The sequence below is a fragment of the Emydura macquarii genome, unplaced genomic scaffold, assembly GCF_026122565.2.
Source record: "Emydura macquarii macquarii isolate MOO-44397 ecotype Brisbane River unplaced genomic scaffold, CSIRO-AGI_Emac_v2 contig_3487, whole genome shotgun sequence".
NCBI lineage: Eukaryota > Metazoa > Chordata > Testudines > Chelidae > Emydura > Emydura macquarii.
In genome coordinates this window covers 189,679-216,377 of record NW_027133624.1, presented here as the reverse complement: position 1 = coordinate 216,377, position 26,699 = coordinate 189,679, and the positions used below count along the sequence as shown (strand labels likewise).

Below are 26,699 nucleotides of genomic sequence, written 5' to 3'. Positions count from 1 at the left end.
ATGTGACACCTGCCTCTAGTTGTGGGTAATAATGAAGAGGACAGGCCATTGCTACAGAGTTACCTGGATTGCTTGGTAAACAAACAATATGAATTTTACTATGTCTACATGTAAATATATACATCTAGGAACAAAAAATGTCGGCCGTATTTAGAGGATGAGAAACTCTATCAGGGACAGGAAAGACACTGAAAATGATTTGGGTGTCATGCAGGACAATCAGCTGACCATGACCTCCTGGTACAACACTATGTAATGGAATCCTTGGATACATGAACACAGGAATCTCAAGCAGTAGTAGAGAGGTTATTTTAACTCTTTATTCATCAGTGGTCCAACAGCTGCTGGAATACTGTGTCCTGTTCTGGTGCCCACAATTAAAGAAGGATCTTGATGAATTGGAGAGGGTTCAGACAGGAGCCATGAGAAGGCTAAAGGATTAGAAACCCTACCTTATAGTGATAGAGTCAAGGAGCTCATTCTATTTCACATAACAAAGAGAAAGTAAAGGATGACTGTGAGTATCTACATGGGGAACAAATATTTAATAATGGTCTCTCTTGAGTCTAGCAGAGAAATATATAGCATGGGTCCAATGGCTGGAAGTTGACATTTGACTAATTCAGAATTGAAATAAGTCCGTGTTAAATGCAGAGTGACACCCTTTATAAATAGATAGATAGATAGATATAGTATTTTCTCTGGTAAACACACTCTTTCCATGACTTAATCACTTTGATTTCTTTTATTCCCACTGGTCTGATCATAAGTACAAGTTTCTTGTGCCTCCTTTGGAGAGATTAACAGAGTTCTAACACATCAGCCATGCTTCATGTCAAGGTCTGACCTGTTTTACATCAGCTTTCTTGATGATAAAAGGAGAGAAATGCGGACAGTGTCAGCTTCTGATACTAGTTTGGTGTTAGCCTTAAGCCGTATCCATAACCCTAACCCATAACAAGCTGGGATTTAAGCATGAGTTCATCTTTCAACCTTGAATGGGGCCAACCTGATGTTTAAAGTGAAGAATGGGCTGAAGTGGCTTGTGGGATCAGGGCCTTTGCACAGAATACTTAAAGTGAGTGTTAAATTCGCAATCACAGGTGTTTGCACCACATCGTCCAAATTACGTGTAAATTCTCAGAGATCTATTGACGTCAATAGAGTTAGGACAAATTAAACCCGTTGAGAATTGGCCCCTTGATTTCTCAGGAACCTGAGTGTGAAACTTCCATTTATTTAGAGAAGCAAACCAGAGCATATTTAAAATGTATCCAGTGTAAACGGCTCAAACTTCAAACACCAAGTCCTTAGGATGAGCTCTTTGTAATTGAGCGATGGAGTAAGATATAGTCATAAAAAATCCTTGTTAAATAATATTTAATAAGGAGTACTTATAAGAAAATCATGATCTGAACATAGACAATCATTAACAGGAAAAGAAGCACAATAATTTGCATAAAATAATTGTTATCTGGATACCTAGCTAACGTAATCCACAATCAAATAGAGATCTATCATTATGAGGTTGTGTGTTAGGACAAGGAATGGTCCTATCTGCCCATGTCTCTCTCTAATCATGTGTTTTCTCTGTCATATGTGTAATGTACACAACCATGCACAAAGATGGTATCCTAATACTACTAACAGACCAACCTCTAAGACCCTTTCTCAGCTTGGAAGTGAGTAGATCGACTCGTGATGGTGTATGGAATAACAGATCAGTGTGTGTGATGGCACTTTTCCACCTATACCCAGGCTAGAACAAAATGAGCCCAGTCAAGTAACTTACACCAGTGTTTGAGTGAAGAGACTTTGGGCCAGAACCTCATCAGTATTAAACTGATGATTGCAGTGGGTCTAGTCTACGTTGGTGGTGATCTAGATGAGTTGGGAAATCAGACCCTTACATCTCCATCACACTCACTTTCTCCAGAGAGCTCTCAGCCAAATCTGGATGATTTGCGTATATAGACTATTGGCCAAATCTTAATCACTTTGAAGTGAGGGGCTAAACCCCAATGACTTTCATGGAATCCAAATTTGACCTCATTACACCGAGTGGTGGAGTCTCCATCCTTAGCGGTTTTTAAGGCCCGGCTTGACAAAACCCTGGCTGGGATGATTTAGCTGGGGTTGGTCCTGCTTTGAGCAGGGGTTAGGACTAGATGACCTCCTGAGGTCCCTTCCGACCCTCATCTTCTATGATTCCATGATTCTATGAGTTAGAGTTTCTTTAGAAAAGACTGGGAAAAGTTTCTCTTCAAAGCAGTCTTTCCACCATAGCCAGACTGACACAGCTTTTACATTGAGAATGTGGGTGAAGTAAAATCTTTTATTGGACCAGTTTCTCTAGATGAGAGAGATGAGTTTTTGAGCCACACAGAGCTGGTAAGGTCCGGGAAAGAGGAGTTCTGTGTAGCTCGAAAGCTAATCTCTCTCATCAGCAGAAGTTGGTCCAATAAAAGATATTACCTCACCCACCTTGTCATGCTAATATCCTGGGACTGACAGAGATCCACTGCATACAGCTTTGACATATTCATTGAGGGTTAAAATAATAAATAGACACCACCTGAGTTTCTTTGTCCCTCAACACATCATCAATAACACAATAATATCCCAACAGTATAATCATTTCAGGAGGAAACTGGCCATGAAGAAACCTCTTTTGCATCCTTTTATCATTGTGGGGAGAAAACCTACAGCTCTCTCAGAAAACCCCATTAAAGAGAAGACATATGGGTACTCTGAAGAGAAGCCAAATATCGAAAATCCTGTCTTACCAAACACTTACCATCTTTCCAGACATTCCCCCTTCCAAAGCCACCTGGCACACATATACAAAGAAAACTAAAAAACAGCTAAGGAAAGATAAACTAAAACTGTGACTAACGAACAAAAAACACAACAAACAAAAGTGCTCATATCTCTGTCATAATTTTTATCCTTAAAATTTAGAAGAGCCACCGAACACGCAAAGGATTTTGCTATGCTTAGTATGATAAAGGTGATCAAATACTATGGTGATGGGTAGCATGCTTAGATAGATTAGATAGATAGATAGATTCCAGTCTTAATTGCATTAATGTAAACCTACAGTAACTACTTTTTTTCTTGAGTTATGTTTTCCTGGATTTTTACTAGTGTTAAAACCCAATTCTTCATAAACAGATTGCAGAGTATGCTGTCATGGAGGCAATAATGTCATCAGATGATTACATTTATAAAGAAACTCCGAATGAAATTGCTACCAAAGGAGACATATGGACATTTTATTCTTCCTGAATAACCTCCAACACATCCATTTACTCACTGCACCATGGATCTCCTTGTTCCTCATGCTGTAGATGATGGGATTCATCATCGGTGGCAATACGGAATAGAGAACAGCCACTAAGAGATTCAGATCTGTGGCTGAGCTGGAGGTGGGCTTCAGGTGGGCAAAGAAGGAAGTGCAAAGTAACAAGGAGACCACAGTGAGGTGAGGGAGACAGGTGGAGAAAGCTTTCTGCCGGCCCTGCTCACAGGGGATTCTCAGCACTGTGGTGAAGATCTGAACGTATGACACAATTATGAAAACAAAGCAGCTAAAGACTAAGCACACACTAAAGACAATAACTCCAACTTCACTGAGGTAAGAGTCAGAGCAGGCCAGCTTGAGGAGCTGGGGGACTTCACAGAAGAACTGATCCACCATGTTGCCCCCACAGAAGGAGATTGTGAAAGTGTTCCCGGTGTGCAGTGCGGAGTTGAGAATACCACTGATCCAGGCACTGGCAGCCATTTGGACACAAGCTCCCCTGTTCATCACCATCTCATAGTGCAGTGGTTGGCAGATGGCGACGTATCGGTCGTACGCCATGATGGTCAATAAGGCAAAATTTGCTGAAGCAAAGAATAAGAAAAAAAAGACTTGGGCGACACATCCGGAGTAAGAAATGGACCTGGTGTTCAGGAGGGAATTGACCATGGATTTGGGGATGATGACCGAGATGGAGCCAAGGTCTAGGATGGACAGATTCATCAAGAAGAAGTACATGGGGGTGTGAAGATGATGGTCGAGGGCTATAGCTGTGACGATGAGAAGGTTCCCCACCAAGGATGCCAGGTAAAGCACTAGAAACACTACAAAGTGTAAAATCTGCAGCTCCCGAACATCAGAGAATCCCAGGAGAAGGAACTCAGTCAGGGTGGTTTGGTTGGACATTTTTATCCTCAGTCTATTGTGTGATGGCTGTGGAGGGAATGAGACAGGAGATGGTTAGGATTTGAGCTACAAAGGGAATGGGCCAGATTCCCCTTTCCCTGAGATCTGATTGTATGAATGTCAAAGGTGCAGAGCACTCATCATTTACAATGACTAGCTGTTGTCAGGGCTCGTCACAGTGACAATCAATCAAGCGGTGTTGTCACACTGGTGTACATTGGATCGGCTCCTTCAAAATCAATGGAACTTTGTTACTTGACCTCATCTGGGGTTGCGTCTCAAGGAGAGGCTTGTTCAAATACTGAGTGAAGGATGGAACAAAGTAAAATCCAAATCCAACAATCCTCGCAAAGAAGGGCCTTCCGTCGTGACCATCACCAACCTCACAGCTTGGCCATAAAGCTGATAGACTAAAACGCCAGCACCGCCTGATTCCCACGCTGCAGGGCAATATGATGTGCACTCCTCCAGCAAGGTAAGTGGCAGCTTTTCTCCCCCAGCTCTGTTGCATTGTTTACTCTGTGCTGTGTGGTGCAGTGGTTGCCAGAACACTTGGGCTCTGTTCTTGTTCCTGCCAACGACCTGCTATGTGACCTTTGGCCAGTCATTTCCCTCTTGGTGACTGTTCCCCTCCCTCCCTTTCTCTGCCTTATCAACTAGGCCTTCAAGATACTTTGGTGAGGGGCCCTGGTCCATAATTTAAAATGTATTGTGGCCCCTAGTGGGATTTTCAGAACCATCTGTGCACTGAGCAACCCTTGAAATCAATGAAGTTTACGTTCCTAGGTGCTTCTGATAACCTCACTGGGTGCTTAAATACCTTTGGAAACATCACCCCATATCTCGTTATGTGTACGTTCTGCACACCCGTCTACGCTCAGCCAGCAACAGTCAGGAGCTAAACCAAGAGGTAATTCTCTTCCTCATGAGCTCCTATTTGTCGTTGAAAGGGGTCAGGATAGACAGGCGTTTGCTGCTCGGTTCAGCTTGAACCCAGGGTTTAAAGGGGCTAGTCCATATAAAATATTCTGTGTGCTCTATCAATTTTACTATTTATTCAGTTGTTAGCTCCTGGCAACTATCCCTTTGAAAGAGAAATCACACGGATGCAATAGAATAAATGGGTTTGAAATCAAGAAATCTTAACGTTCTGCAATTTTATTTAAAGTTTAAGGCTGGGTGGAAATTTTCAGCTGCATTGTTCTTAATGGGGATTGGGTTTTCAGCTAAACAACAAATCTCAGAATCTGTCTGCTTTTCTCCAACATTTTGGGATTGTTTTGTAAAGAAATTTAGAAACTCAAAACCAAAACTTTTTTGGTTTTGTGATTTAAAAAAAAACCCGTTTTCGGCAGAAAGTTTTCAGTTGCCAAAACTGTTAAAAATAACCAACAGGTTATCCTGGGGGCGAATTGAGTAGATGGAACCCTTTATTGCCTGGTCATTCCACCTCCACTCTGGGAGTGAGCAACGAGGAGGTTACTTCACAATTCTTTTACCCATAACAGTATGTAAATGTAAATGTATACATTTCCAGCAACTCCCCATAGACCCTTATTTGGTTACACTGACACCTATAAAATGAATATTAACAACTACATAATGAATATAATTATACCTGCCCCTGTTTGTTGTTAACAGGATTAGCATACAGTGGGTGGGCACATCACCTTAAAACCTATACATTTTACACTAACATTCTTTGAAGTAAAGGCATGCCATGAGGAGAAGGAAAAAAAATGTTTTCTTCCCACCAAAGCCTTATGCAGGAATGGTGATAATGATTTTATTGGCCTTATTCACAGCACAGATGGCCAGGAATGGAGGAAAAGAAAAGAGAGAACAGACTCTAACTAAAATTCACAGCAATTAGCAGAAACAAGGTTTGCCCGTGCTTTGAACCCGTTCCCTGTAGTTTAGGCCTGACTACTTGTCCAGCTTTTAACTCTTTACTCTCCTACAAAAACTTAAAAGAAAAAGGAAAGGATTTTGGGTTCTCAATGAGAAATCAAAATGTTCCTGAAGGGTGGAAAAAATCTAATCAGCAGTTGGTATCTGATTAAACTGAGAATAAAAGTCTTAATGAGTTCACATAGCAATTCATATTTATCATCTTAATTTCCCCCTGTATTTTGAACCCCCAACATATTTAATTGAAATAGTGAACTTACTGTACTGGTCTTTGTGGATTTTTCCACAACAGGTGATGCATCCAGTCATCCAGCACCAGGATTATTTGATCAATATCTATCTCTATACCAGAATCTAGAAACTGAAGGCACAGCTATCTGAGAATCCTTTCCCCCTCATTCTAAGACTGTCCTGGCAGAACCAGACTCAGATCTGCCACTCTCCACAGATGAGCTGTGTGTAGCTGACTGTGAGCTGCACTGACGTTAAAGGAGCGATGCTGCAGGAAGACAATTTATCCACGTCTGTTTGCTAAGGGCTAGCGGGACTCACTCCCTGGAGCCCTGCACAGCTCAGAAGCAGGGGCCCAGAGGCAAAAGTTCACCAATGGCTTGATTTTAAAGCCCTTACAATTTTCTAGTCTGATCCCTCAGCCTGCCACAGGCCCTGGGATCTTTCCCAGAGTTCCCTGGTTCCAGGCCAGTTTCTGTGTTATCTGTGGACCAGGATTACAAAGGGATTCTGGCACCTAAAGATGGAGACAACAGTGAGATGACCATGATAAGCAGTGGTCTCAATACGCCAGCTGCTCACTCCCTGTCTAGTATTTTGCAGATGTATGCACAAGAGGGCAGAGTTAAGGGTACCTATTCATGTTACAGTCACTAAGAAGGGAATATTCAGAGAGGCTTACAGGAGTTAAGTGCTTACCTGCCATTAAGTTGGGAACTGGGCACTCCTTGGAAATTCTTTGAGAAAAACAGGTGACCTTTTAGTCAACGGTTGTTCTCATGTAAATAAAGACTTTATCATAATGCAGACCCAAAGGAGTACAGTCAAGGGGGGTTGTACATGTTACTGCATGTCACTGGGAAAGCAAAAATTACTCTAGTTTTGCATACACACAACCGGGCAAAGATAAGGCTGTGTGATCATGCTGCATTATAATCCTTGAGAACAACACATATTCTTGTCATAACAGATAAGGATGGGCATTTTCAAACGAGCCTGAGGGAATTAGGAGCCCAAAAGAGACTGAGATTTCTGCACCCGATTCCCTTGGCTCCCAGCCTGGATTACAGGCTGTATCCACAGGAGGTGTTCCCACTGTATGGGATTAGTTGGGAAACAAGATGTAACCATCACTGTTATTGCCAGTATTGAAGTAAACTGTGCAGGCCTTAAACTTTGGTCAAGGAAAATATGTCTTATGGGTAAGGGAGGGGGTAGAACAAAGAGCAATAATGTGCTAAGAAATGTAACTGTTTGAAGTGCTAAATGCATGAGTTGTAGTTTTGTTTGTGTCTGTAACCTTGGCTGATAAGAAAGGGAATGTTTCTGTAACCTAACACTGCCATAAATATATGTTAAAATCTGCCTGAAGGTGGAGACCCTTTACTGACCAGAGGAAACTGTCAGTGGCTCTCCCTGTGGAAGAACCCAAACTCAGAGGTCCTTACTAACACATCCGTTGCCTGGCGGATGGTCCAGAATAAGCCAAACAACAGATTAGCAAAGTCAAAGTTTATTCTTTATTTAAAGAAGATGGTCCCTTTATGCAAGGGGCGACCCTTAACATAAAATTCTAACAGCTTTTATAGCCTCACACAAACAAGTCTTTATACGTCACAGTTTCCATGGCCATACATACTAAAAAACTGCTTATCTAGGAATTTTCTAGCTCAGTATTTTGAACTTTCCTTATCTAAGTTACAAGGTCTTCCTCTGCATTCCATCCCTGCTAGCGTCCAGACTTCATAACTATCTTGTTAACCCTTAACATTCTAAGATTTAAACATCTGCTAGAAAGGCACTTTCCATCTCAGGCTTTTGCAGCCATTTCTATTGATCAGTTCTCAACGGAAACAGAGACCCCATCTTCTTTTCCCTTCACACCCCCTGCAATTGCTTGTACTTAATAAAAGTGTCTCGTATCTCTGACGAGTCTCAACTAAACACAGAGAGAAGCTTTATTTCTTCCACACTATCTATCTATGTATCCCCATACACCCCCTCTGTCTCTGTCTGTCTGTCTGCCTGCCTGCCTGCCTGCCTGTCTGTCTATCTATCTACCTATTTAATCCAGAATGACCCGTAACAAGAACTCAGGCCTCTACTTCTAGACCTAAAGGTATGTCAGTTGGTGGCAGGCTGCTATATTTGTTTGCTCCAGACATTAGAGGGAGACATGTAAATGCACATAGGTGGTGCACATTTATCCTAGGGCACCACATCCATAAAACTGTCTGACGTCTAACCGATCTACCAAAGAGACAAGATGGAAGTCAGCACAGTTCCAGCCTGCATGGAGATTTCAGTGGCACTCAGCAATTGGACACGTTTCTAGAGCTGAGAGAAACCTGTGCCAGAAATCTTCTCATGTTAAGTATAAGGGGTTAGGAGACAGGGTAAAAATTCAAGCATCTGTGAATCGTTGAGCATCATCGTGACTCATGTGAGATGCTCCGTTAACTTCACTGGACGTTTGCCCACGTAAGAATTCAGGAAGCCCCTCCATGTGCGCCACTGACTTTTCCAAGGATTTGGGGGTTGCCATACGTGGCTATCATGGAGAGCACGTGTTGGAGAGACTGTTTCCAGGCTGTGGTAGAATGGAACAAGAGCCATGGCTGGCCGGCAAAGAGGAGCGATCCCTATTATTGAGTGTGATACAGGGGAAAGTTAGAAAACAGGACAACTCCCCTCAGGTCCCGCCCAGGGCCCTGTTCTTCCTGACAGCCACAGGGTACAGCACGGTTGGAATTATTCATGCATTGTGGTGGGAAGATCACACCCCAGGAAGGGCTGGGAGAGGAAGAGGGAACAAGGATCCTCAGAATTCAGGAGGAGGAAGAGAGAGGAAACATCTGCCTTCTCTCCAGCAGGGAGGCAGAGGGAGATCCTGAAAATGTTGAGGAAAAGAAAGAGGAAAGAGGCGACGAGGATTTCACTCCATCAAAGATATTGGAGACACAACAGGAATGAATCTGCTCCCAAAGGTGAAATGAGGGTGATGGAGGGGCACCTATAATGATGGTGCACGAGGCTGGCTGTTCTTTGACAACGTCTGCAGCCCAATGCTGCCTCGGCACGTCCACGTCACATCACGGTGACATGGTACCGCTCTACAGCACAGTCCCTGCAAAGCAACAGCCAGGGAACCGTGATCTTATTGCATCTCTCTGCTGCTTTGCCTGGTGACCAGTCAACTCTCCCTCACCTCTCCCAGCTCCCAGACATTCAAAGGGTCCACTTGAAACCCCAGCCCTGGAGCAGAGGTGGCAGAAAACTTTGTTTTGTTCTGAAAGGCTGACTTCTTTGCCATTTGTAACTAAGGGTGGTTTAAATTGCCTGGCAACATCACAGTCGATTCTCTTTGGGAACTAGTCCCCCGTGATCACCAAAACATATATAGGTGACTGCAATGCTGCACATGGGGAAAGGTGCTGTGAACGTGACATTCTGGGTCTATGCAGCTGCACTGGGCAGGACTTTGTATAGAGAGATAAAAAATTGAAGAAGAAGAAGAAGGACGCCTCTCTTTTGGTGTCATTCCTCTCTTACTTACCCTAGTTTTACAGCAGCGCATCTCTAGTGACTTCCTGATTTATACTAGGGTAAGTGAGAGCGGAATTGTTCCCTGATTACCTCCTCAAAAAGCTTAAATCGTCATTTTAGTTTTCACGTTAACTCAGTTCCTGTGATGCACCTTTAAGAGCGCACATTTCTTTTTCCTGCTTCCTTTTTCTTTTATTGATTTCCACCACAGTACAAATCTATTGGCAAAAATTGAAAGAAGAGGAAAAAAAAAAAGGTAAAAGAAAACATAGGTAAAAGGTCTGGATGGGAGGGGAAAGAGTAAGAAGAGGGGGAAGGAGAATGACATCTCAGTTTCCATCTGTTAGTGATTAATCAAAAGCTCTTAAAAATTAGAGTTAATTTTTCCAAATTTGAGGTCCTTCTTCTTCTAAATATTAATTGCTCTTTAGCTGCCATGTGCCAAATTTCTATTCCTGGAGGCAATCTGCTTACATCTTCCATAGGTAGCCAAAAACCTTTGCTGTCACACGAGTGTAGTTGGTAAACTCATGTATGTTAAAAAGCCCCAAAATGGCTGAGAACTTAACAATTGGACAACGACAGACGGTGAATCCCATGATCATGGAATCTGGTGATACACGAAGCAGAAAGGGCTCTCAATCATTCTTGTATCTGTTTCCACCATTTCTTACAGACTCAATACACATTCTAGTCTTCAGAATGGCATTTGAGGTGATCGTGTGTTCTGGTTAAGTTGTATATTTGGTTGTGTTGATCTATGTGTAGCTTGTGCTGCATTTGTATTGATTTGTGTCTGTGGTCAACAAGGGTTTGTGTCCTGGTTAGGGGCTATGTGTGGTTGGGTTTATTGTGTATGCTGGCTGAGTTGCAGTGTGGGGTGGTTGTGATGATTCGTGTGTGGGTTGTATTGTGCTGGCAGATTTGGGTTGATCTGTGTGTGTGTATGCATAGTTCCCTTGCTAGGTGAAACTCATTATGTGCCTTAGCTTTTCTGATTGTCTCCGTATGTGCTTGTGGCATTCTTTCATACTCATCCTCAGCTATTTGTCCATGTTTTCAGCTTTTACAGGATTCCTTCTGGTTTTCAGGCTTAACATGCTTCAGAATGACACGGGTCACAATCCTGGAATCTCATTACAGAGATTGTCACCAGGTCAGTCATGGGCAATGTCTGGCTTTTCAACCAAACTGCTCTTTTTTTTCCCATTGAAAATTTCTCTCAATGGTGATTAGGTGACTATGTCCCATTTCAGCATTTCACAATCCTCAGCTTCAACGTTCTGCATTACGACAAAATTCTAAGATAAGGTTATTATCATCTGCATTCCATATCCCTACCGTGCGCACATCGTGCTCCTGCACCCCAGGTAAAATTACAGGCTTCCCCTGACTAGGACATACACACCTGAATGCGTGTGGGTGTGCCCCTGTGTGTGTGTTGTTATTCCAAAGGCTTCGTTTGAAATCTGAAATTTTAGATTCTTGTGTGCTTGATTCTGTAGGAATGGGCATTAATTGTGTGCCAGGTCATATCTGTAGTTATGCTGCCTGTTGGTCATTACTTCATTATTACAAATTTCAACCCTATCTGTGCTTTCTGGCAACAGCCAGGGGCTTATGAAAAAGGTGATGTTCAAATATCAGGCCATGAACACAGCACTTTTAACAGCAAATCTCTAATGGTTATCAGAAGCCTTGTGTCTAACAGGAGACTTGAGACATCAGCAGATCTTATGAGGGGTGGGCTCTCTTCTTTGGATTAGTGAATATCCTTATTTGTTTCTTTAGTGGGCCAATTTCAAATATTGATCAAGGGGAAAACCTGGCTTCAGCCATAACATTCTGGACCAATTCCCCGCTCAAAACAGACACCAGATTGTTATGATTGGATCGCACTTCTAAATCCCATGTGCTGCCGAAACACTTGAGTACGGGCAATGTCTGATCAATGTTCCTGGATGTGGGTTTTTCAACACTCCCCCTGTTTCACCAGGCATGAGCCACTCAGTGTTGAAGATCTTCATAGAATTGTCATGGCTTTTGAGGCATGGCTTCTCCATGACCTATTCCATGTTTTCTGGTATGACAGAATTGATCCAATTCAGAATGATAAAATGGACAAAGACATGTTCCCCAAACTGTGACAGCAATTTTAGCCAAGCAAGCATTGGCAGAACTCATTAATCTAACTAACTAACCCTATGTTCTTTCACACAGTGTCTCAAGGCCAGATGTTCAAAGGTACTGAGGGTCCAATCTTCAGATTTAGGTGCATGGATAATTTACAGAATCTGGCCTTGGGCACTTTTGAAAATATTAGCCATAAAAGTTAGGTGCTGGATAGCTCTAAAAAAAAAAAAAAAAAAAAAAGGTTGCATATACTTGCCGAAAAATGAAACCCTCCGATTCTCTTTAGGAAAGATTTGAGAGACATCTTTCCGTAATATGGAGGGGGGGGGGGTGTAACGAAAACATCTAAAAAACGTTGTGTGTTGTTAAACAAAAACCTGATGCCATTTCTGCAGAAATTGAGGTGGAAATATGACATTCCTAGAGTGTGTTGAAAGTTATGCATGGTCTCATTGCTGTATGCTAACACTGAGAAGTTATACAGCACCAATTGACATAAATCTTAAAACATTGTAACGTGTCTACGTGTCATATCTCCATCTCCACAAGAGCATATAAGCCTAGGTAGACACCTCTTCTTGCATAAATTTCAAGTCTTATTGAAAAAACGGTAAACGGGTTCATAGAATCATAGAACATTAGAGTTGGAAGGGATGTCAGGAGATCATCTAGTCCAGCCCCCTACTCAAAGCAGGATTAACCTCAACTATATCATCCCAGCCAGGGCTTTGTCAAGCCTCAGCTTAAAAACCTCTAAAGATGGAGATTCCACCACATCCCTAGGTAACCCATTCCAGTGCTTCACCACCCTACTAGTGAAAAACTTTTTCCTAATGTCCAACTTTGACCTCCCCCACTGCAACTTGAGACCATTGCTCCTTGTTCTGTCATCTACCACCACCAAGAACAGCCTAGCCCCATCCTCCCTGGAACCCCCTTTCTGGTAGTTAAAGGCCGCTATCAAATCCCCCTAGTTCTTCTCTTTTGCAGACTAAACAAGCCCAGTTTCCTTAACCTCTCCTCATAAGTCCTGTGCTCCAGCCCCCTAATCATTTTTGTTGCCCTCTGCTGAACTCTCTCCAACTTGTCTACATTCTTTTTGTAGTGGGGGGCCCAAAACTGGACACAATACTCTAAATGCAGCCTTACCAATGCTGAATAGAGGGGAATAATCACTTCCCGCGACCTGCTGGCAATGCTCCTCCTAATACAGCGCAATATGCTATTGGCCTTCTTGATGACCAGGGCACACTGCTGACTCATATACAGCTTTTTATCCACTGTTACCCCCAGGTCCTTTTCTGCAGAACTGCTGCCTAGTTCGTCGGTCACCATCAGCTCTTACATAATGGAGGGAACAGAGGCACAAAGAGAGGTAGTGATAACCCAAAGTCAGGGAGTGGTTGAGTCAGGAATAAAGACCAGGTCTCTGGAATCAAATTCTACTGTCCACTCCCCTGGAATCTGGTGGATTCTGCCATGGAAATATGGGTAAATGCAGTGTGAGCCCGGCAATGGGGTTTTTCCGAGGTTGTCACATGAAGCCAATGGAGTGACATTTAATTCCTTTAATCTACAAAAATAATCTCAGACACTGTGACTAAAGTAATACACAAACATGTTCAGGAAGCTGAGATGTGTTCAATAGAGATGGCAGATGGTAGCTAAATTTCCAATGTGAATTAACTGCAGCATTTTTTGAAATTTTTACCCCAAATGCCTCTGCCATCTGGAGTCTTGACTCAAGCATTGGGAGGGCAAACAGCAGGGAGAAGCCAGAATTGAAAATATGACCCTTTTGTAATGGACTCAACTGCAAAATGTGTTTCATTTCCTGTAGATGAAACCTCCGGCAAACATGCATAAGGGAAATCAAACAACCGTCACAGATTTCATCATTCTGGGATTCGGGAATCTCCCTCATCTGCAAGTTCCTCTCTTCCTTCTCTTTCTAGTGATCTACACCCTGACCATGGCTGGGAACATCCTCATCATTGTGCTCGTTGTGACTGATCAGCACCTTCACTCCCCCATGTACTTCTTCCTGGGGAACTTGTCCTGCCTGGAGACCTGCTACTCCTCCACCATCCTGCCCAGGATGCTGGCCAGTCTCCTGACTGGGGACAGAACCATTTCTGTTACTGGATGCATCACACAATTATATTTCTTTGGCTCTCTGGCAGGCACAGAATGTTCTCTCTTATCAGTGATGTCCTATGATCGGTATTTAGCAATATGCAAACCCCTGCATTACGCATCCCTTATGAATAGCAGGTTGTGCCTCGAGCTAGTGGCTGGGTTGTGGATAGGTGGATTTCTGTCTGTTTCCATCTTTATATTTATGATGTCACAATTAACATTCTGTGGTCCCAATGAAATTGACCATTTTTTTTGTGATTTTAGCCCAATAATAAAACTGTCCTGCTCTGACACCTACATAGTGGAAGTCACCGCTTTAATATCTTCCTCCATATTCACATTGCCTCCCTTTCTACTGACGCTGGCATCCTACGTTTGTATCATCTCCACCATCCTGAGAATACCTTCCACCAGCGGGAGGCAAAAGACCTTTTCCACCTGCTCTTCTCACCTCATGGTGGTGACCATTTTCTACGGGACTCTGATCATTGTGTATTTGGTATCAGAGTCGGACGCACTGCGGGACCTGAACAAAGTGTTCTCTGTCTTCTATGGAGTCTTGACTCCATTGGTCAACCCCCTCATCTACAGCCTGAGAAACAAGGAGGTAAAAGAAGCCTTGAGAAAAGCTGTCCTTAGATTTTTTGTCTTTTAAATCAATACATGCTTAATATGTGTGTTTGTGTGTGTGTGCCGTCAGACTCATTTTGGAGGAAAATTAGCACATGAAACCTTAGACATTCACTGCAGCCTCATTCCCACACTAAGGTCTGAAGAATACTGTGCAACCCCCCTGCATCTGGATTATTATTCTTTGAGAATAGAGTAATTTGCAAGTAAATATTTTACTTAGCTCAGGAGAAGAAAACAATTAAAACGAGATGCTTAAGAAATTTAGCATTTGTCATCTCTTTCTTTGTCCCGTGTGATCTTAAAACTGGAATAAAACATACTCTTCACACTTTCTGTTATGTTAAAACTCTTTTGAAATATGTGTGTAGGCCACACTTGCAGATGTTCAGTAATAATGCAGCTAAATTGTTAAGAAAAGTTGTGTCACACCACTAGATTAGGAATAAATTTCACAGGTGGCCAAATCAGTAGCTTAGGTCACTTTTAAGTGGGACCCTGGTGACAGCAGAGGTAAATCAACCAACCCCCACTCTTCATCTCCTGCTAAGTTGAACGTTGCAGTTCTATTACCTGCCACGACTGAGTGAAGGAAGGTAAATGTACAGGTGTGCCAGGAGTTTTCATTGATATCTTAGCCCTCAGCAGTATTATTGAGTGTTCCATGGCCACAAGCTTCCTTTCCTTTGTTTCATCAGAGGTGGTGAGTCTCTGCTACACTGTCCCAGGAGCAGCCAAGGGAAGGATTGCTGAATTAGGAAGACACAGTTCCCTCCTCTCTGCGCCTTTCTTGCTCCATGTTAGCAGTACTTTGCTGCTGGACAGGACATTAGTGCTGGAAACTAAAATTCTACTATTCCCACCCACCACTGCCAAAATTGTCCACGTCTTTCTTAAAGTGTGGTGCCCAAATCCGGTCAGAATATTCCATCAGATTTCTCACCAGTGCCAAGTAGAGTAGAACAATTACCTCTCATGTCTTGCATATAATACTCATGATAGTTTGCCTGTGACAAAGAGGGAATTTTTGTAATATTTTTATGAGGACTATGCATGCCTCCATTTCCACGATAAGTTTAATGACTACCATGTCGGGGGGGAAAAGGGTTATGCTTGCTCTCAGGGTAGCCTAAGCGACATAGGTGAGGGTCTCACTTCCTGTCTGGATGGAATGAAGATTCATTAGAAGATAGTTTGAAACCGACCCAAATCAAAATGGGCCAGAGAGGCAAGGCATGTTTCAGTGACGCATGAATTCTAAACCTTCCCAGATGCATGCAACCCTTTTCCGTTTGGTGTCATCAGCAAATTTTATAACAATTAGCATATAAGGTAGATGTGATTGGGCCGGGATAGAATCTCTCTCTCGCTCTCTTTCTCCATACATATCTTTGCTTTGTGAAGAAATATAAATATATATTTTCTATTTAAATCTTTTATTTTTCTATTTTCTATTTAATTATTTTAAATATAAAAAAACATTCCTGGTAAAGTTTTTGGGTGACACAAAAATCTCATCTTTCCAACTCTTCCCTGCTGTGATGCCAACAAAAATATCCTGCCAATTGATGAGCAGCTGGTTCACCTGATCCCCTGTTTTTTCATGATAACCAGTTACATTTAATTGTTTCCTTGTACCTTCCTCATCTCTTCATTTGTTCCCCCTGTTGTCTTATTCTTAGATTGGTAGCAGATTGGGGCAGGGACCATCCCACTGTTATGTGTTTGCACAGCACCTAGTAAAACAAAGCCATAGTTTCTAGATGCTACCATAACATAAACAAGTACAACAGCAGTAACCATAATGATAAATCGGAGGGTTGGTTAATAATAATAGGGATAATTCATTGTTACAGAGTGATTTGGATTGCTTGGTAAGAGAGTTACAATCAGACAGAAAGGGAGAAATTTCTGAAGGTCCCTAAAGTGTTTGCATGCCACATTCTCATTAATTATTACGGGAACTGGGTGTCCTTTAGGTTGCTTTGAAAATCTCAGCCCGTCTGTTTAATAAAGCTGAATACAAGGCATATTGTTTGGGTGGGTTTTCTAAAGGAGTTAGTTACACAATGCCCATTGACTTCCAATGGCCATTGGGTTCTTTTGTGATAATTGGACCTACAGAATACGACGCCCACATAGCAAACACCCATTCCTCCCACACAGTAAGAAGTTGGAACTGTAGAGATGAGAAGATATTTCCTATATTCCTTGCTCACGCAAATTTCCCATTGATCAAGAGTGGTAAGGAATTATTTACTGTCATTTAGTACCCAATGTGGCACGGTGAAGCCCTATGGCCTTGGGCCCTATTTTTACAGACATTTAGCACCTGGTGGTGTTTTCAGAAGCGCCTCCCATTTAAATCAATGAGTTTTAGGAGTCTAGGTTATTTCGAAAATCTCATTAGGTGCCTGAATACCTGTAAAGATCTAGCCTTATCAAAGATTTTGGGAGAAAAGGAATCTTTGAGTTGGATTCCCACTTCTCTTGGGTGCCCTTAATGATACTTTTCACCTCTGTCAGGGCCTTAAATATAACAGTAAAGATTTTATGGATTGGGTATAATATTTGCCTCACATCGTACAGCATCATGAGCTCTCCAGACTAAAGCAGGGATATTATTGTCCCCGGTTTTCTAATGAGGAACTGTAAACAGCAACTTTTCCACACTTTGAATGCTATATATTTAAGGCCCAGCTTGACAAAGCCCTGACTGGGATGATTTAGTTGGGGTTGGTCCTGCTTTGAGGAGGGGGTTGGACTAGATACCTCCTGAGGTCCCTTCCGACCCTCATCTTCTATGATTCTATACATCGGCACCAAAATATCTGCTGAGAGGCTTTAAATAAACAAAGCCTGATTGTCAAAGGCACCAAGTTCCTCAGCTTTCATTTAACAAGTCTGGACATTCTGATTATAAACATTCTGTCTCTGACTCCCCGCTTCTAAAATGGGAATATAATTTTTCCCCACCTCCTTTGAAATGATCTATCTGATATGCACTGAGGTTGTAGTTTTTGAAAGGGCCTAGGGGAGTTAGGTGCCAATCCCCATTGGAAGTCTGAGCACTGGGCATCTAGCTCTGTTAGGTTGCTATGAAAATCTCAGTGGGAGGGGCCAATGCTGATAGTAACATGGAGTCAGCAGTAGGGTTTTTATGGCCAGAGCTCCTGGAGCCTTTGTCAAATAGGGAAATCCATATAATAAATGGCACAGTTATAATTATGTGGGCTCATGCTCAAATCAGGAGTAACACAACTGGAGTGAGTGGGGCTTATTCCCCTCTCACCCACCTTGGTGTAAATCAGGAGTAACTCCATTAGAGTCAGTAGTGATTGACTCACCTCTCACTCACCCAAATATCAATCAGGAGTAACTCTAGGGAAGTCAAAGGGCCAAATCTTCCTCTCACTTCTGCCGGTGTAAATTACGAGTCGCTCCCGTGAAGTCATCACAGTTACACTGATGTAAACTGAAACAAGTGAGAGGAGAACCAGACCGCACTGTGTGTGGGGAAATTGCATCTTCCTGACCCGGTGGGCAATTTTCTCACACCATGAGGGTTTGCTACCTGGATAATGTGATGATAGGGTCTGGTTCTTCTCCCTCTGACACTACCGTTGCATTGATTCTGTCCACATTAGCACTAACGTTATTCTACTGACTGGAACGGGAGCCACTCACAAAGCACCAACTTTAGATACATTTCCAGCTACCCTTCTGCTACCTATGATAATATTTACACACATCTTGGTAAAGCGGGAGCAAATTGTAACTGTCCCTGTGATCTTACACTGATGTAGAACCTCTGAAATCAAAGCCATTACGCAGCAAGGTTTTGTATCATGGTCAGTAAACTCAAAGTCCAGTCTGAATCTTAATGTATTGATAACATGGTCACATGAGGGGGGGAGCTCCTCTGAGCCCCATTTTGAAGAAAGAGAAGGTTACACAGCAAATTATTCTGATTTCTCATTTCTAGGAACATGGAAGTGTGAATGACAGCCTCAAATAGAAACGACGTGCGAGATTCTGTGCTAAATAATCATAATAATAATAAATGAAACTCTTTATGGCAAAGAAGCCCATGTTTATTGATATTGCCATATCAGCAGAGGGAAAAATAAAAAGAAACAGGTGAAGATGATGGAGTATGAAGTACTCTGCCACAAAGTGGAATGATTATGGAAAACTAGAACAAAGATGATCCCAGCAATTACTGAAGTACTTGGGTATGAGTGAGCAGCTCAAGAACACCTTCAGAGTGGAAGACATCATGCCCAGTGACCTCTGCAAGATAGCGCTCTTGGGCACTGTGAGAATCTGAATGAAAGTCAGAGGAGAATGAGTGCAGATGAGCATCTAAAATGCAGGACTTTTTGCAGAGGGTTTAACAAAATTCCTGACGATCCAAACCTACAGAGTCAATTCAGGATCAGGATTTATTGTTGACTCATGGGCATGCATTTTAGACTGTAGCTTTCTCCTTTTTAGGTTTAAAGGTCTCAGAGGTTGAGAAGGCTATTTGTTTAAGACAAATCCCCCTGATGTAATACTGAGGGATAATAAGAGGAATAAAAATAAAGTTTAAATCGAAACGCTATCATTATTATTACATTTTAACATCATATCTTCTGATTATTGTTTCATTTAAACCACCATTTTAATGGCTTAAAGCCCACCCCAGTTTCTTTCAAAATTAATCTGAGACAGAGGAGGACAGAGAGAAAGAGAGATCAATCCAAAATTTTATTGACACATGCTGCTGTTGCAACCTCCGATCTGGATTACAGGGCGGGAGAGATAAAGATCAATTAGGGTACACTAAAAAAAACACCATATATTGTTTTTGAATTAACCCGATAGACAAATAGACAGACAGACAGACAGACAGGTGAATATCAATCTTTGAAAGATGCTGCTGATACAACCTCTGTGAGACACAACTTCTGAGAGAAGTGGAAATTCACCTTTTTGTGAAGGGTCTATTCAAGGGCTACAGGTCACTTCTTTCACACTTAACTGCTGAAAACAGGGCCTCGGTGGGAAATGAGAAATACTTATGCCTTAGATATACCCTCCGCACTGTGGGGAAATTCACCATTTCCAAAGCCCTGCTGTTCTCATTGATGTCAGTGGGTAATACACGGAGCTGAACTCAATAGGATGGGTTCTGCCCCATTTGTTCACGTTTCCCCAGGCAGATCGAGGGTCCATCCAGACCGGTGTGCATCAGGGATTACTTGGCCCTGCTGCCGTTATTCATACACTCTTCCTCACATCAGGAGACCCAGTGTATTCAGAAGTACTGCTCTAATGCGCAAGGGCTGCCTGGACGAGGCTGCCTGGATGGGTCCACTGCATCTGATGAGCTCCCACTATCCTGAGTCGATTGCAACTTACAGTGATTCCATATGACGTAGTTTGCTGCTTGTTATGAAATTCACAGTCTCATGGAGAGCTTTCCTCAGCACCTCCTTGACCTCTCTGTTCCTCAGGCTGTAGATAAGGGGATTGACCAGAGGAGTCAGGACGGTGTAGAAGAGCGCAAGCACTTTGTGCAGGTCTCTCGGGGTGTTGGCGTCCGGCAGCTGATAGGCAATGATCATGGTCCCGTAGTAGAGCGTAACCACGATGAGGTGAGAGGAGCAGGTGGAAAAGGCCTTTTGCCTCCCGGTGGTGGAAGGGATTCTCAGGATGGTGGTGATGATACACACATAGGACGCCAGGGTTAATAGAAAGGGAGGCAGTGTTAGTATGGAGGAGAACAGGATGGTCACAAGAGCCAGCAAGCTGGTGTCACTGCAGGACAGCTTTACCAATGGGGTGTAATCACAAAAGAAATGGTCAATTTCACTGGGGCCACAAAAAAGCATTTGTGATATCCAGCATGCAGTGATGGTGCTAGCCACAAAACCACTCACCCACGACCCGGCTGCCAGCCGGAAGCAGAGCCTGCTGTTCATATGGGCTGAGTAATGCAGGGGTTTGCATATCGCTAGATATCGATCATAAGACATCACCGATAAGAGACAACATTCCACAGATACCAAAGTGCCAAAGAAATTAAATTGCGCAATACAGCCAGGGACAGAAATGGTCCTGTCCCCAGTCAGGAAACCGGCCAGCATCTTGGGAAGGATGGTGGAGGCATAACAGGTCTCCAAGCAGGACAAGTTCCCCAGGAAGAAGTACATGGGGGTGTGAAGGTGCTGATCAGCCACAACTAGTGTAACGATGAGGATGTTCCCGGCCAGAGTCCCAATGTAAATCACTAGAAACAGCAGGAAGAGAAGAATCTGTAGTTGAGGGAGATCCCCGAATCCCAGGAGGATGAATTCTGTGATGGCTGTTTGATTTCTCCAGGCCATGTCTACCATGGTCTCTATCAAGAAACACAATTCAATAAATAACCTGTGAAATATGACATGAAAAAAGATAATTTTGGGTCTTGTGGTGTCACTGTAATTTTGATGAAGTTTCAGTGTAGTTGTGGATGAACTTTGCAGGATCTCTGCTTTGCTAGGCATCTGACCTTTGTCCTGTCAATACCATGAACATAGATACTGTAATCCCAATTATCTCTGTAACCTCGATTATCCCCTGTTATGCTGGCTACTCCTATGTAGTCTGGTGCTATAGGTGAAATCTTGGAGTCAAGAAAGCAGGGCTCTATTCCCACCTTTGTGTGACCTTGAGAAAGGCATGTAGTTCTGTACCTCCTTTTCCATAGCTGAAAATGAGGGTAATGGTCCCCTGTAAAGTGGCTTATCATCTACTGATAAACATTAGTATTGAACATCTTCACAGGGCTCTGAGACCATTGTTTGATTTCTGAACATACTCAGAAGTAAATCCAAACACAAGTAAATCCTTGTCACATTCAGAGCTGGGTTTTATACCAATGACTCAGGTAATAAAGAACTGTATACAAGTTTTTAGTCAAGCGTTACAATATTAGTATTAGTGCTTGCTTATTTCTTATTCATCTGTGCTAGAAAATATTTTTGTTGCACTCAACTCAAACTGTAAATTTATGTACATTAAGTTTTCTTTTATCTTCTGTAACTGAGAAACCACTCTGAGAAACAAATTAATGAATATGCATAGATAGATAGATAGATAGATAGGCAGACCAGACAAGGTGTGTGTGTGTGTGTGTTGGGCGGGGGGCAGAATTGTTTGAACTGATTTGTCTGCAAACTTAAACAACATTAATCTAGAAGATGGTTTATGCAGTGAGCAAATAGGAGACAAAAAATTATATAAATCCACACAAACATCAGACACCTCCAATCTGGCTAATCCTGAGTAAATCCAGGATTTCTACAACCTAAAATTGTCTGCTCAGGGCATGTCCCATAGAAAAACAATATTTCTGCTATATGTTATTCATTACATATGAGAACAGAGCTGCTCAAAAAACTACCAACACTAAAATTCCTAAAACCAAATGTTTTTGGCTGACAACATTCAAACTCCTAAAATTTAAAGCCCAAACTGAAAATTATTCAACCAAAATCTGATTTTTAAACAGTTTGGGTTTGTTTTGGTTTTTGTGTTTTGATTTGCTTTGGTTTTGGCTTTCCAATGAAATAATGAATATTTTCAAACGAAATAGACACATTTCATGACTATTATTCTTTCCTTGAAAACTCAAATTCTCCATCAAATAAATGCTGATGGAAATATTTCTGTGAGCCCACATAAGTACTATAAGGTAGGGGGGAAATCATTATTAGAAAGATGTGATTTGGCAAGAGAACACAGATAATCTTACATCATCCTTTACTTACTGGAAATCTGATAAGGAAGGTTGTCTTTCCTCCAACACTGGTACAAGAAAAGCAAGAATCTCCTAGGTGACCTTTTCAAGCAGCATTTTAGAGACCACGATAGCAGTTCCACAGTCTCTCTCTTATCCCAGCATTCTTCATGGATCTCAGTAAAGGGACCTATGTTCCTAGGAGTCATGCACTAACACAAATTCTGACCATTTGTCTGGCAGAGTTGGCTTGGATCTGTTACCAAAAGGCAAACGTCTGCTTTGGTTCATTAAATGAGAAGGAAAAATCTCTCCAGAGAATACTGCTGATGGAAATTTTCAACTGTTGTGAAGGCAGAGTTAATAATATAGATTATTTTTAGACCTTACATACAACAGGTATAACAGAGGGGTGCACTCAAAGGGACGGTGTTGGAGATAGAATAGTTTCTATCCCCAAAGGAGGTGTCTCTCTTTACCAATTCTATGGAAGGCAGGTGTTGGCACACTGGCTACGACCAGTCATCTACCTTCTCCACTGTCCTGTCTCAGACAGTGGCCAATACCAAATGCATTAGATGAAGGTACAAGAAACCACACAGAAGACAGTTATGCAACCTGCATGGAAAGTTTCCTGCTCATCTCTGTGCTTAGGCTTCCCTATTTGTAAAATGGGGATAATAATATGTATTAATGACATTATTAGGGTGTGTTGAGTCGCTGTGAGGATCAGTATGAGTCCAGGATGGGTAAAGGAATTAGATGACATTTGAACTCTGGGAAGAAAAGACCATGTCGACTTTGAGCAGCATGCGGCGCCCTGGCCAGAGCCGCACCACTCCATGCCCGCCATGGACACTGCCGCCGGAACGGGGGCTCCAGATCGCCCCCTCCATGGACACTGATGTCAGAACTGGGAGAGGGGTGGGGGCGAAGATTGGGCATTGTTGCTGTCCCCTGATCTAGACCAATGGGGTCATAGAATCATAGAAGATGAGGGTTGGAAGGGACCTCAGGAGGTCATCTAGTCCCACCCCCTGCTCAAAGCAGGACCAACCTTGACTTATCTGAATTAAACTGAAGTTTGCAACTCAGAAGTTTGTATTGTCCTGTTGAAACAGGCCCATGTAAAAGAATCTGAAAACAACGATTTCACAGTTGCTTAGGCATAGTTTCACAGTATGTCACTGGGGTCAATGGGATTAAGTCCATGAGTAAAACCTACTCACATGAGCAAATTTTTTGGCTAAATTGGACTAGTTTTGAGTGCACGCGTGATGTCATGATGTGATCAAACTATTCAACTGAGTCCATGGAACTACTCTTGAGGAAGGGGAGTGTGTCAATACAAACCGGGACTACTTGTGTCAGTAAGTGTGACTACACCAGAGAAAGGGATCTGCGTGTGGGTAGGTACACTTTGTCCACCACAGTAAATAGGTCTATCTATTTGAGAAAGGTGGAATAAGAACCAATAGTTAGAAACTGAAGGCAGACAAAATCAAAATTGGAAATAAGGCTCACGTTTTTTAACAGAGGCAGTGATTAACCATTGGAACAAACTACCTAGGGCAGGGGTGGATTCTCCACCGGTTGATGTCTTCAGATCAAGACGATATTCCTTGCTAGATGTGCTTCTGAGAAACACAAATTATTAGGATCAATCAAAGAGTAACTAGAAGAGAAGGTAACGGCCTGTACTCTGCAGGGGATCAGACTAAATCAAATGCTCCCTTCCGGCCTGAAACTCTCTGCGTACAGTCATGAGGAAGTGAGACTGCCATGCCCATGTGAACAGGACCTGTGGCCGGGACTAATACTGTCAGCTAGCACGAGTCACATGTGATTATTCATGTGAATTGGTTTACTCTGGGCATTAGTCAGGCTGCTCGTGTGAGCAGGTGGGGCTCATGCAGTGGGGAGGGAGGTGTCCAGCCATCCATTAAACAATCCATCCATCTACTCTATCAATGCACCTGCTCCATGCATCAGTCCATCTGGCTACTGTATCTTTCCATCCATCCACATAATAATCCAATAACCTCTTCCTATCCATCTACCAATGCACTCCTCACTTCTTCATTTGCAAATTTCAAGGGAGTCCGAGGGAGTTAGGTGCACAAGTCAGGTGCCTTAAGCTAATTGTACAACCCTAGCCTTCATCGCCAGGGGTGTACTCGACTAGGGTTCAGGGCTTTTGGACTCCATTCCCAGCTCTGCCATTGACCTACCATTTGAACTTGAACAAGTGACTTCATTTCTCCTCCCTGTCTCTGCTTTCCCTCCTGCAACAGCTCTGTCTTGTCTGTTTAGACGGTACGCTCTTCAGGACAAGGACTGAGTCTCTTAGAATCATATGACTGGAAGGGACCTCAAGAGGTCATCTAGTCCAGTCTCCTGCACTCATGGCAGGACTGAGTATTATCTAGACCATTCCTGACAGGTGATATATCACCAGCGTTAGCATATCATCAAAACATCATACAGGTTTTGGGTTCCAAACTCTCTCAAATGTAGGAGCACTCTATACTGCCGGTTCGGTTCAGGCCCATCACCATTCAGAACACATCACCAATAAACGAGGTAATAGTTATCAGTCAAACTAGAGATGTACAGTTGCATGAGGCAATAACGTGTCCCCAGGAAGCAAGCCCCTTAGGGAGAAAGTCACATAAACAGTTCATGAGCCCATAAATATGTAAGCAGACATCTCAGAGAAGGATGGCCAGATAAGATCAACTCACTTAACCACAATGCAAAAGCTATACTAGAAGGTTTTATGGTAACGTGTGAAGAGTCAGTTTGCTTGTATTTACTACCATCGGATGGCTGTGTTGAAGCTGTCCCAATGTCAGTGAGTAAATCCAGATAAGGAGACTCAACCAACTCTGCTTTGGTGTCTGTAGAAAACCCTCACTCCTGGCAAAGGAAGGTAAAGATTTTCATGAGGTGGGTTTAGCAGCATTCTCTCCCCCTGGATGTTTACATGCTTTCCCCCAGTTCTGTGTTGCTCCAAAAGGGAAATCTTATGCACCATTGTCAGTAATTTACCTTGTTCAACAACTCTAGCATATTTATATTTCCGAAGATATGAAACCTGCTTCTTTATTAAAACTGGTCACTGATCTATCTATCTATTTTAGCTAATCTAATCTAATCATTCTTCCTGATTTGTCAACAACCTTCCACATGATGCATCATTCTCTCTTCAATGCTTTTCCCCTGGCCTCCTATATAAAAATATATACATTTTTGGCAAAATTCAATTTTTGTATTTTATAATTTAAATGGATATTATCCCTGTTTATTTGTAAGTATTTTTAGATTGTTATCAATTTCAGTTTTCACTGTTGCTTGAAATTATGTGGGGCTCAGACAATAATTATTTAATGATAGTAGACATTGAGATTCAAACTGTTAAAGCTTTATAACTAATAACAAAATTCTCACCGTTGCATCAAAATATACAAAGTCAATATCCTTAAATCAAAGACTATTAGTTCTCAAGCAACATTTTTCTAACTTTGCCTGTATGTAAATTTCAATTATTATTGAAAAAAATATTTGTGTGTGTGTGTGTGGCAAAATGGACTTTGATGTTTGCCTTTAAAAGTCCTTCCAAGCCTAATTATCTATTCTGTATATTTCTTGCTTCAAGTGTGTTTGTGTGTTGATAATTATATTTCAATTTAATATATTGCTGTTTAATATATGTGCTATTTATTTCTATCTATTCTATCATACAGGTTGAGTATGCAGACATTAGTTATGGTAAGAAACATTAAATAATAGGATTAGTCCCAAGAACTTCAGTACTACCCAGAAAATGAAGACCTCACCTCACTGAAGTGAAAGGAATTTTTGCTATTGATTTCAATTAGGCCATTGGATTTCAACCAAAGTCAGCAATGGTTGCAATTACTTACTTTTAATATTTTGACCCAGATTCTGACCTCACTTACACCAGTGCATATCTGGAGTAGATTTATTGGCATCAAAGGATTGGCAAAAAGTGTTACCTAGTGTTTTTAATAATTTTGGAGGAGGGATTTTTTGGGGGAGGGATGGGAGAGATTCCAGAAGAATGGACGAGGGCAAATATAGTGTCAATCTACAAAAAAGAATAAGGAC

At 42.2% G+C, this 26,699-nt stretch overlaps 3 protein-coding genes across 3 annotated transcripts; 1 reads left to right on the top strand and 2 right to left on the bottom strand.

Moving 5' to 3' along the window:
- Positions 1 to 3,250: 3,250 nt before the first annotated feature.
- LOC137144815 (olfactory receptor 14A16-like) lies at positions 3,251 to 4,210 on the bottom strand. Its single transcript, XM_067535300.1, has one exon. It carries the CDS (start codon positions 4,208 to 4,210, stop codon positions 3,251 to 3,253), a length of 960 nt encoding a protein of 319 aa, XP_067391401.1.
- A 9,661-nt stretch (positions 4,211 to 13,871) lies between these two features.
- Positions 13,872 to 14,825, top strand: LOC137144819 (olfactory receptor 11L1-like). Its single transcript, XM_067535305.1, has one exon. The coding sequence runs from the start codon at positions 13,872 to 13,874 to the stop codon at positions 14,823 to 14,825; it is 954 nt and encodes a 317-aa protein (XP_067391406.1).
- A 5,377-nt stretch (positions 14,826 to 20,202) lies between these two features.
- LOC137144853 (olfactory receptor 10A4-like) lies at positions 20,203 to 21,186 on the bottom strand. Its single transcript, XM_067535340.1, has one exon. The coding sequence runs from the start codon at positions 21,181 to 21,183 to the stop codon at positions 20,203 to 20,205; it is 981 nt and encodes a 326-aa protein (XP_067391441.1). The 5' UTR covers positions 21,184 to 21,186.
- Positions 21,187 to 26,699: the final 5,513 nt, after the last annotated feature.

Coding starts and splice junctions, on each gene's coding strand:
- LOC137144815 (XM_067535300.1), bottom strand. CDS start 4,210: ATGTCCAACCAAACCACCCTGACTGAGTTCCTTCTCCTGGGATTCTCT.
- LOC137144819 (XM_067535305.1), top strand. CDS start 13,872: ATGAAACCTCCGGCAAACATGCATAAGGGAAATCAAACAACCGTCACA.
- LOC137144853 (XM_067535340.1), bottom strand. CDS start 21,183: ATGGTAGACATGGCCTGGAGAAATCAAACAGCCATCACAGAATTCATC.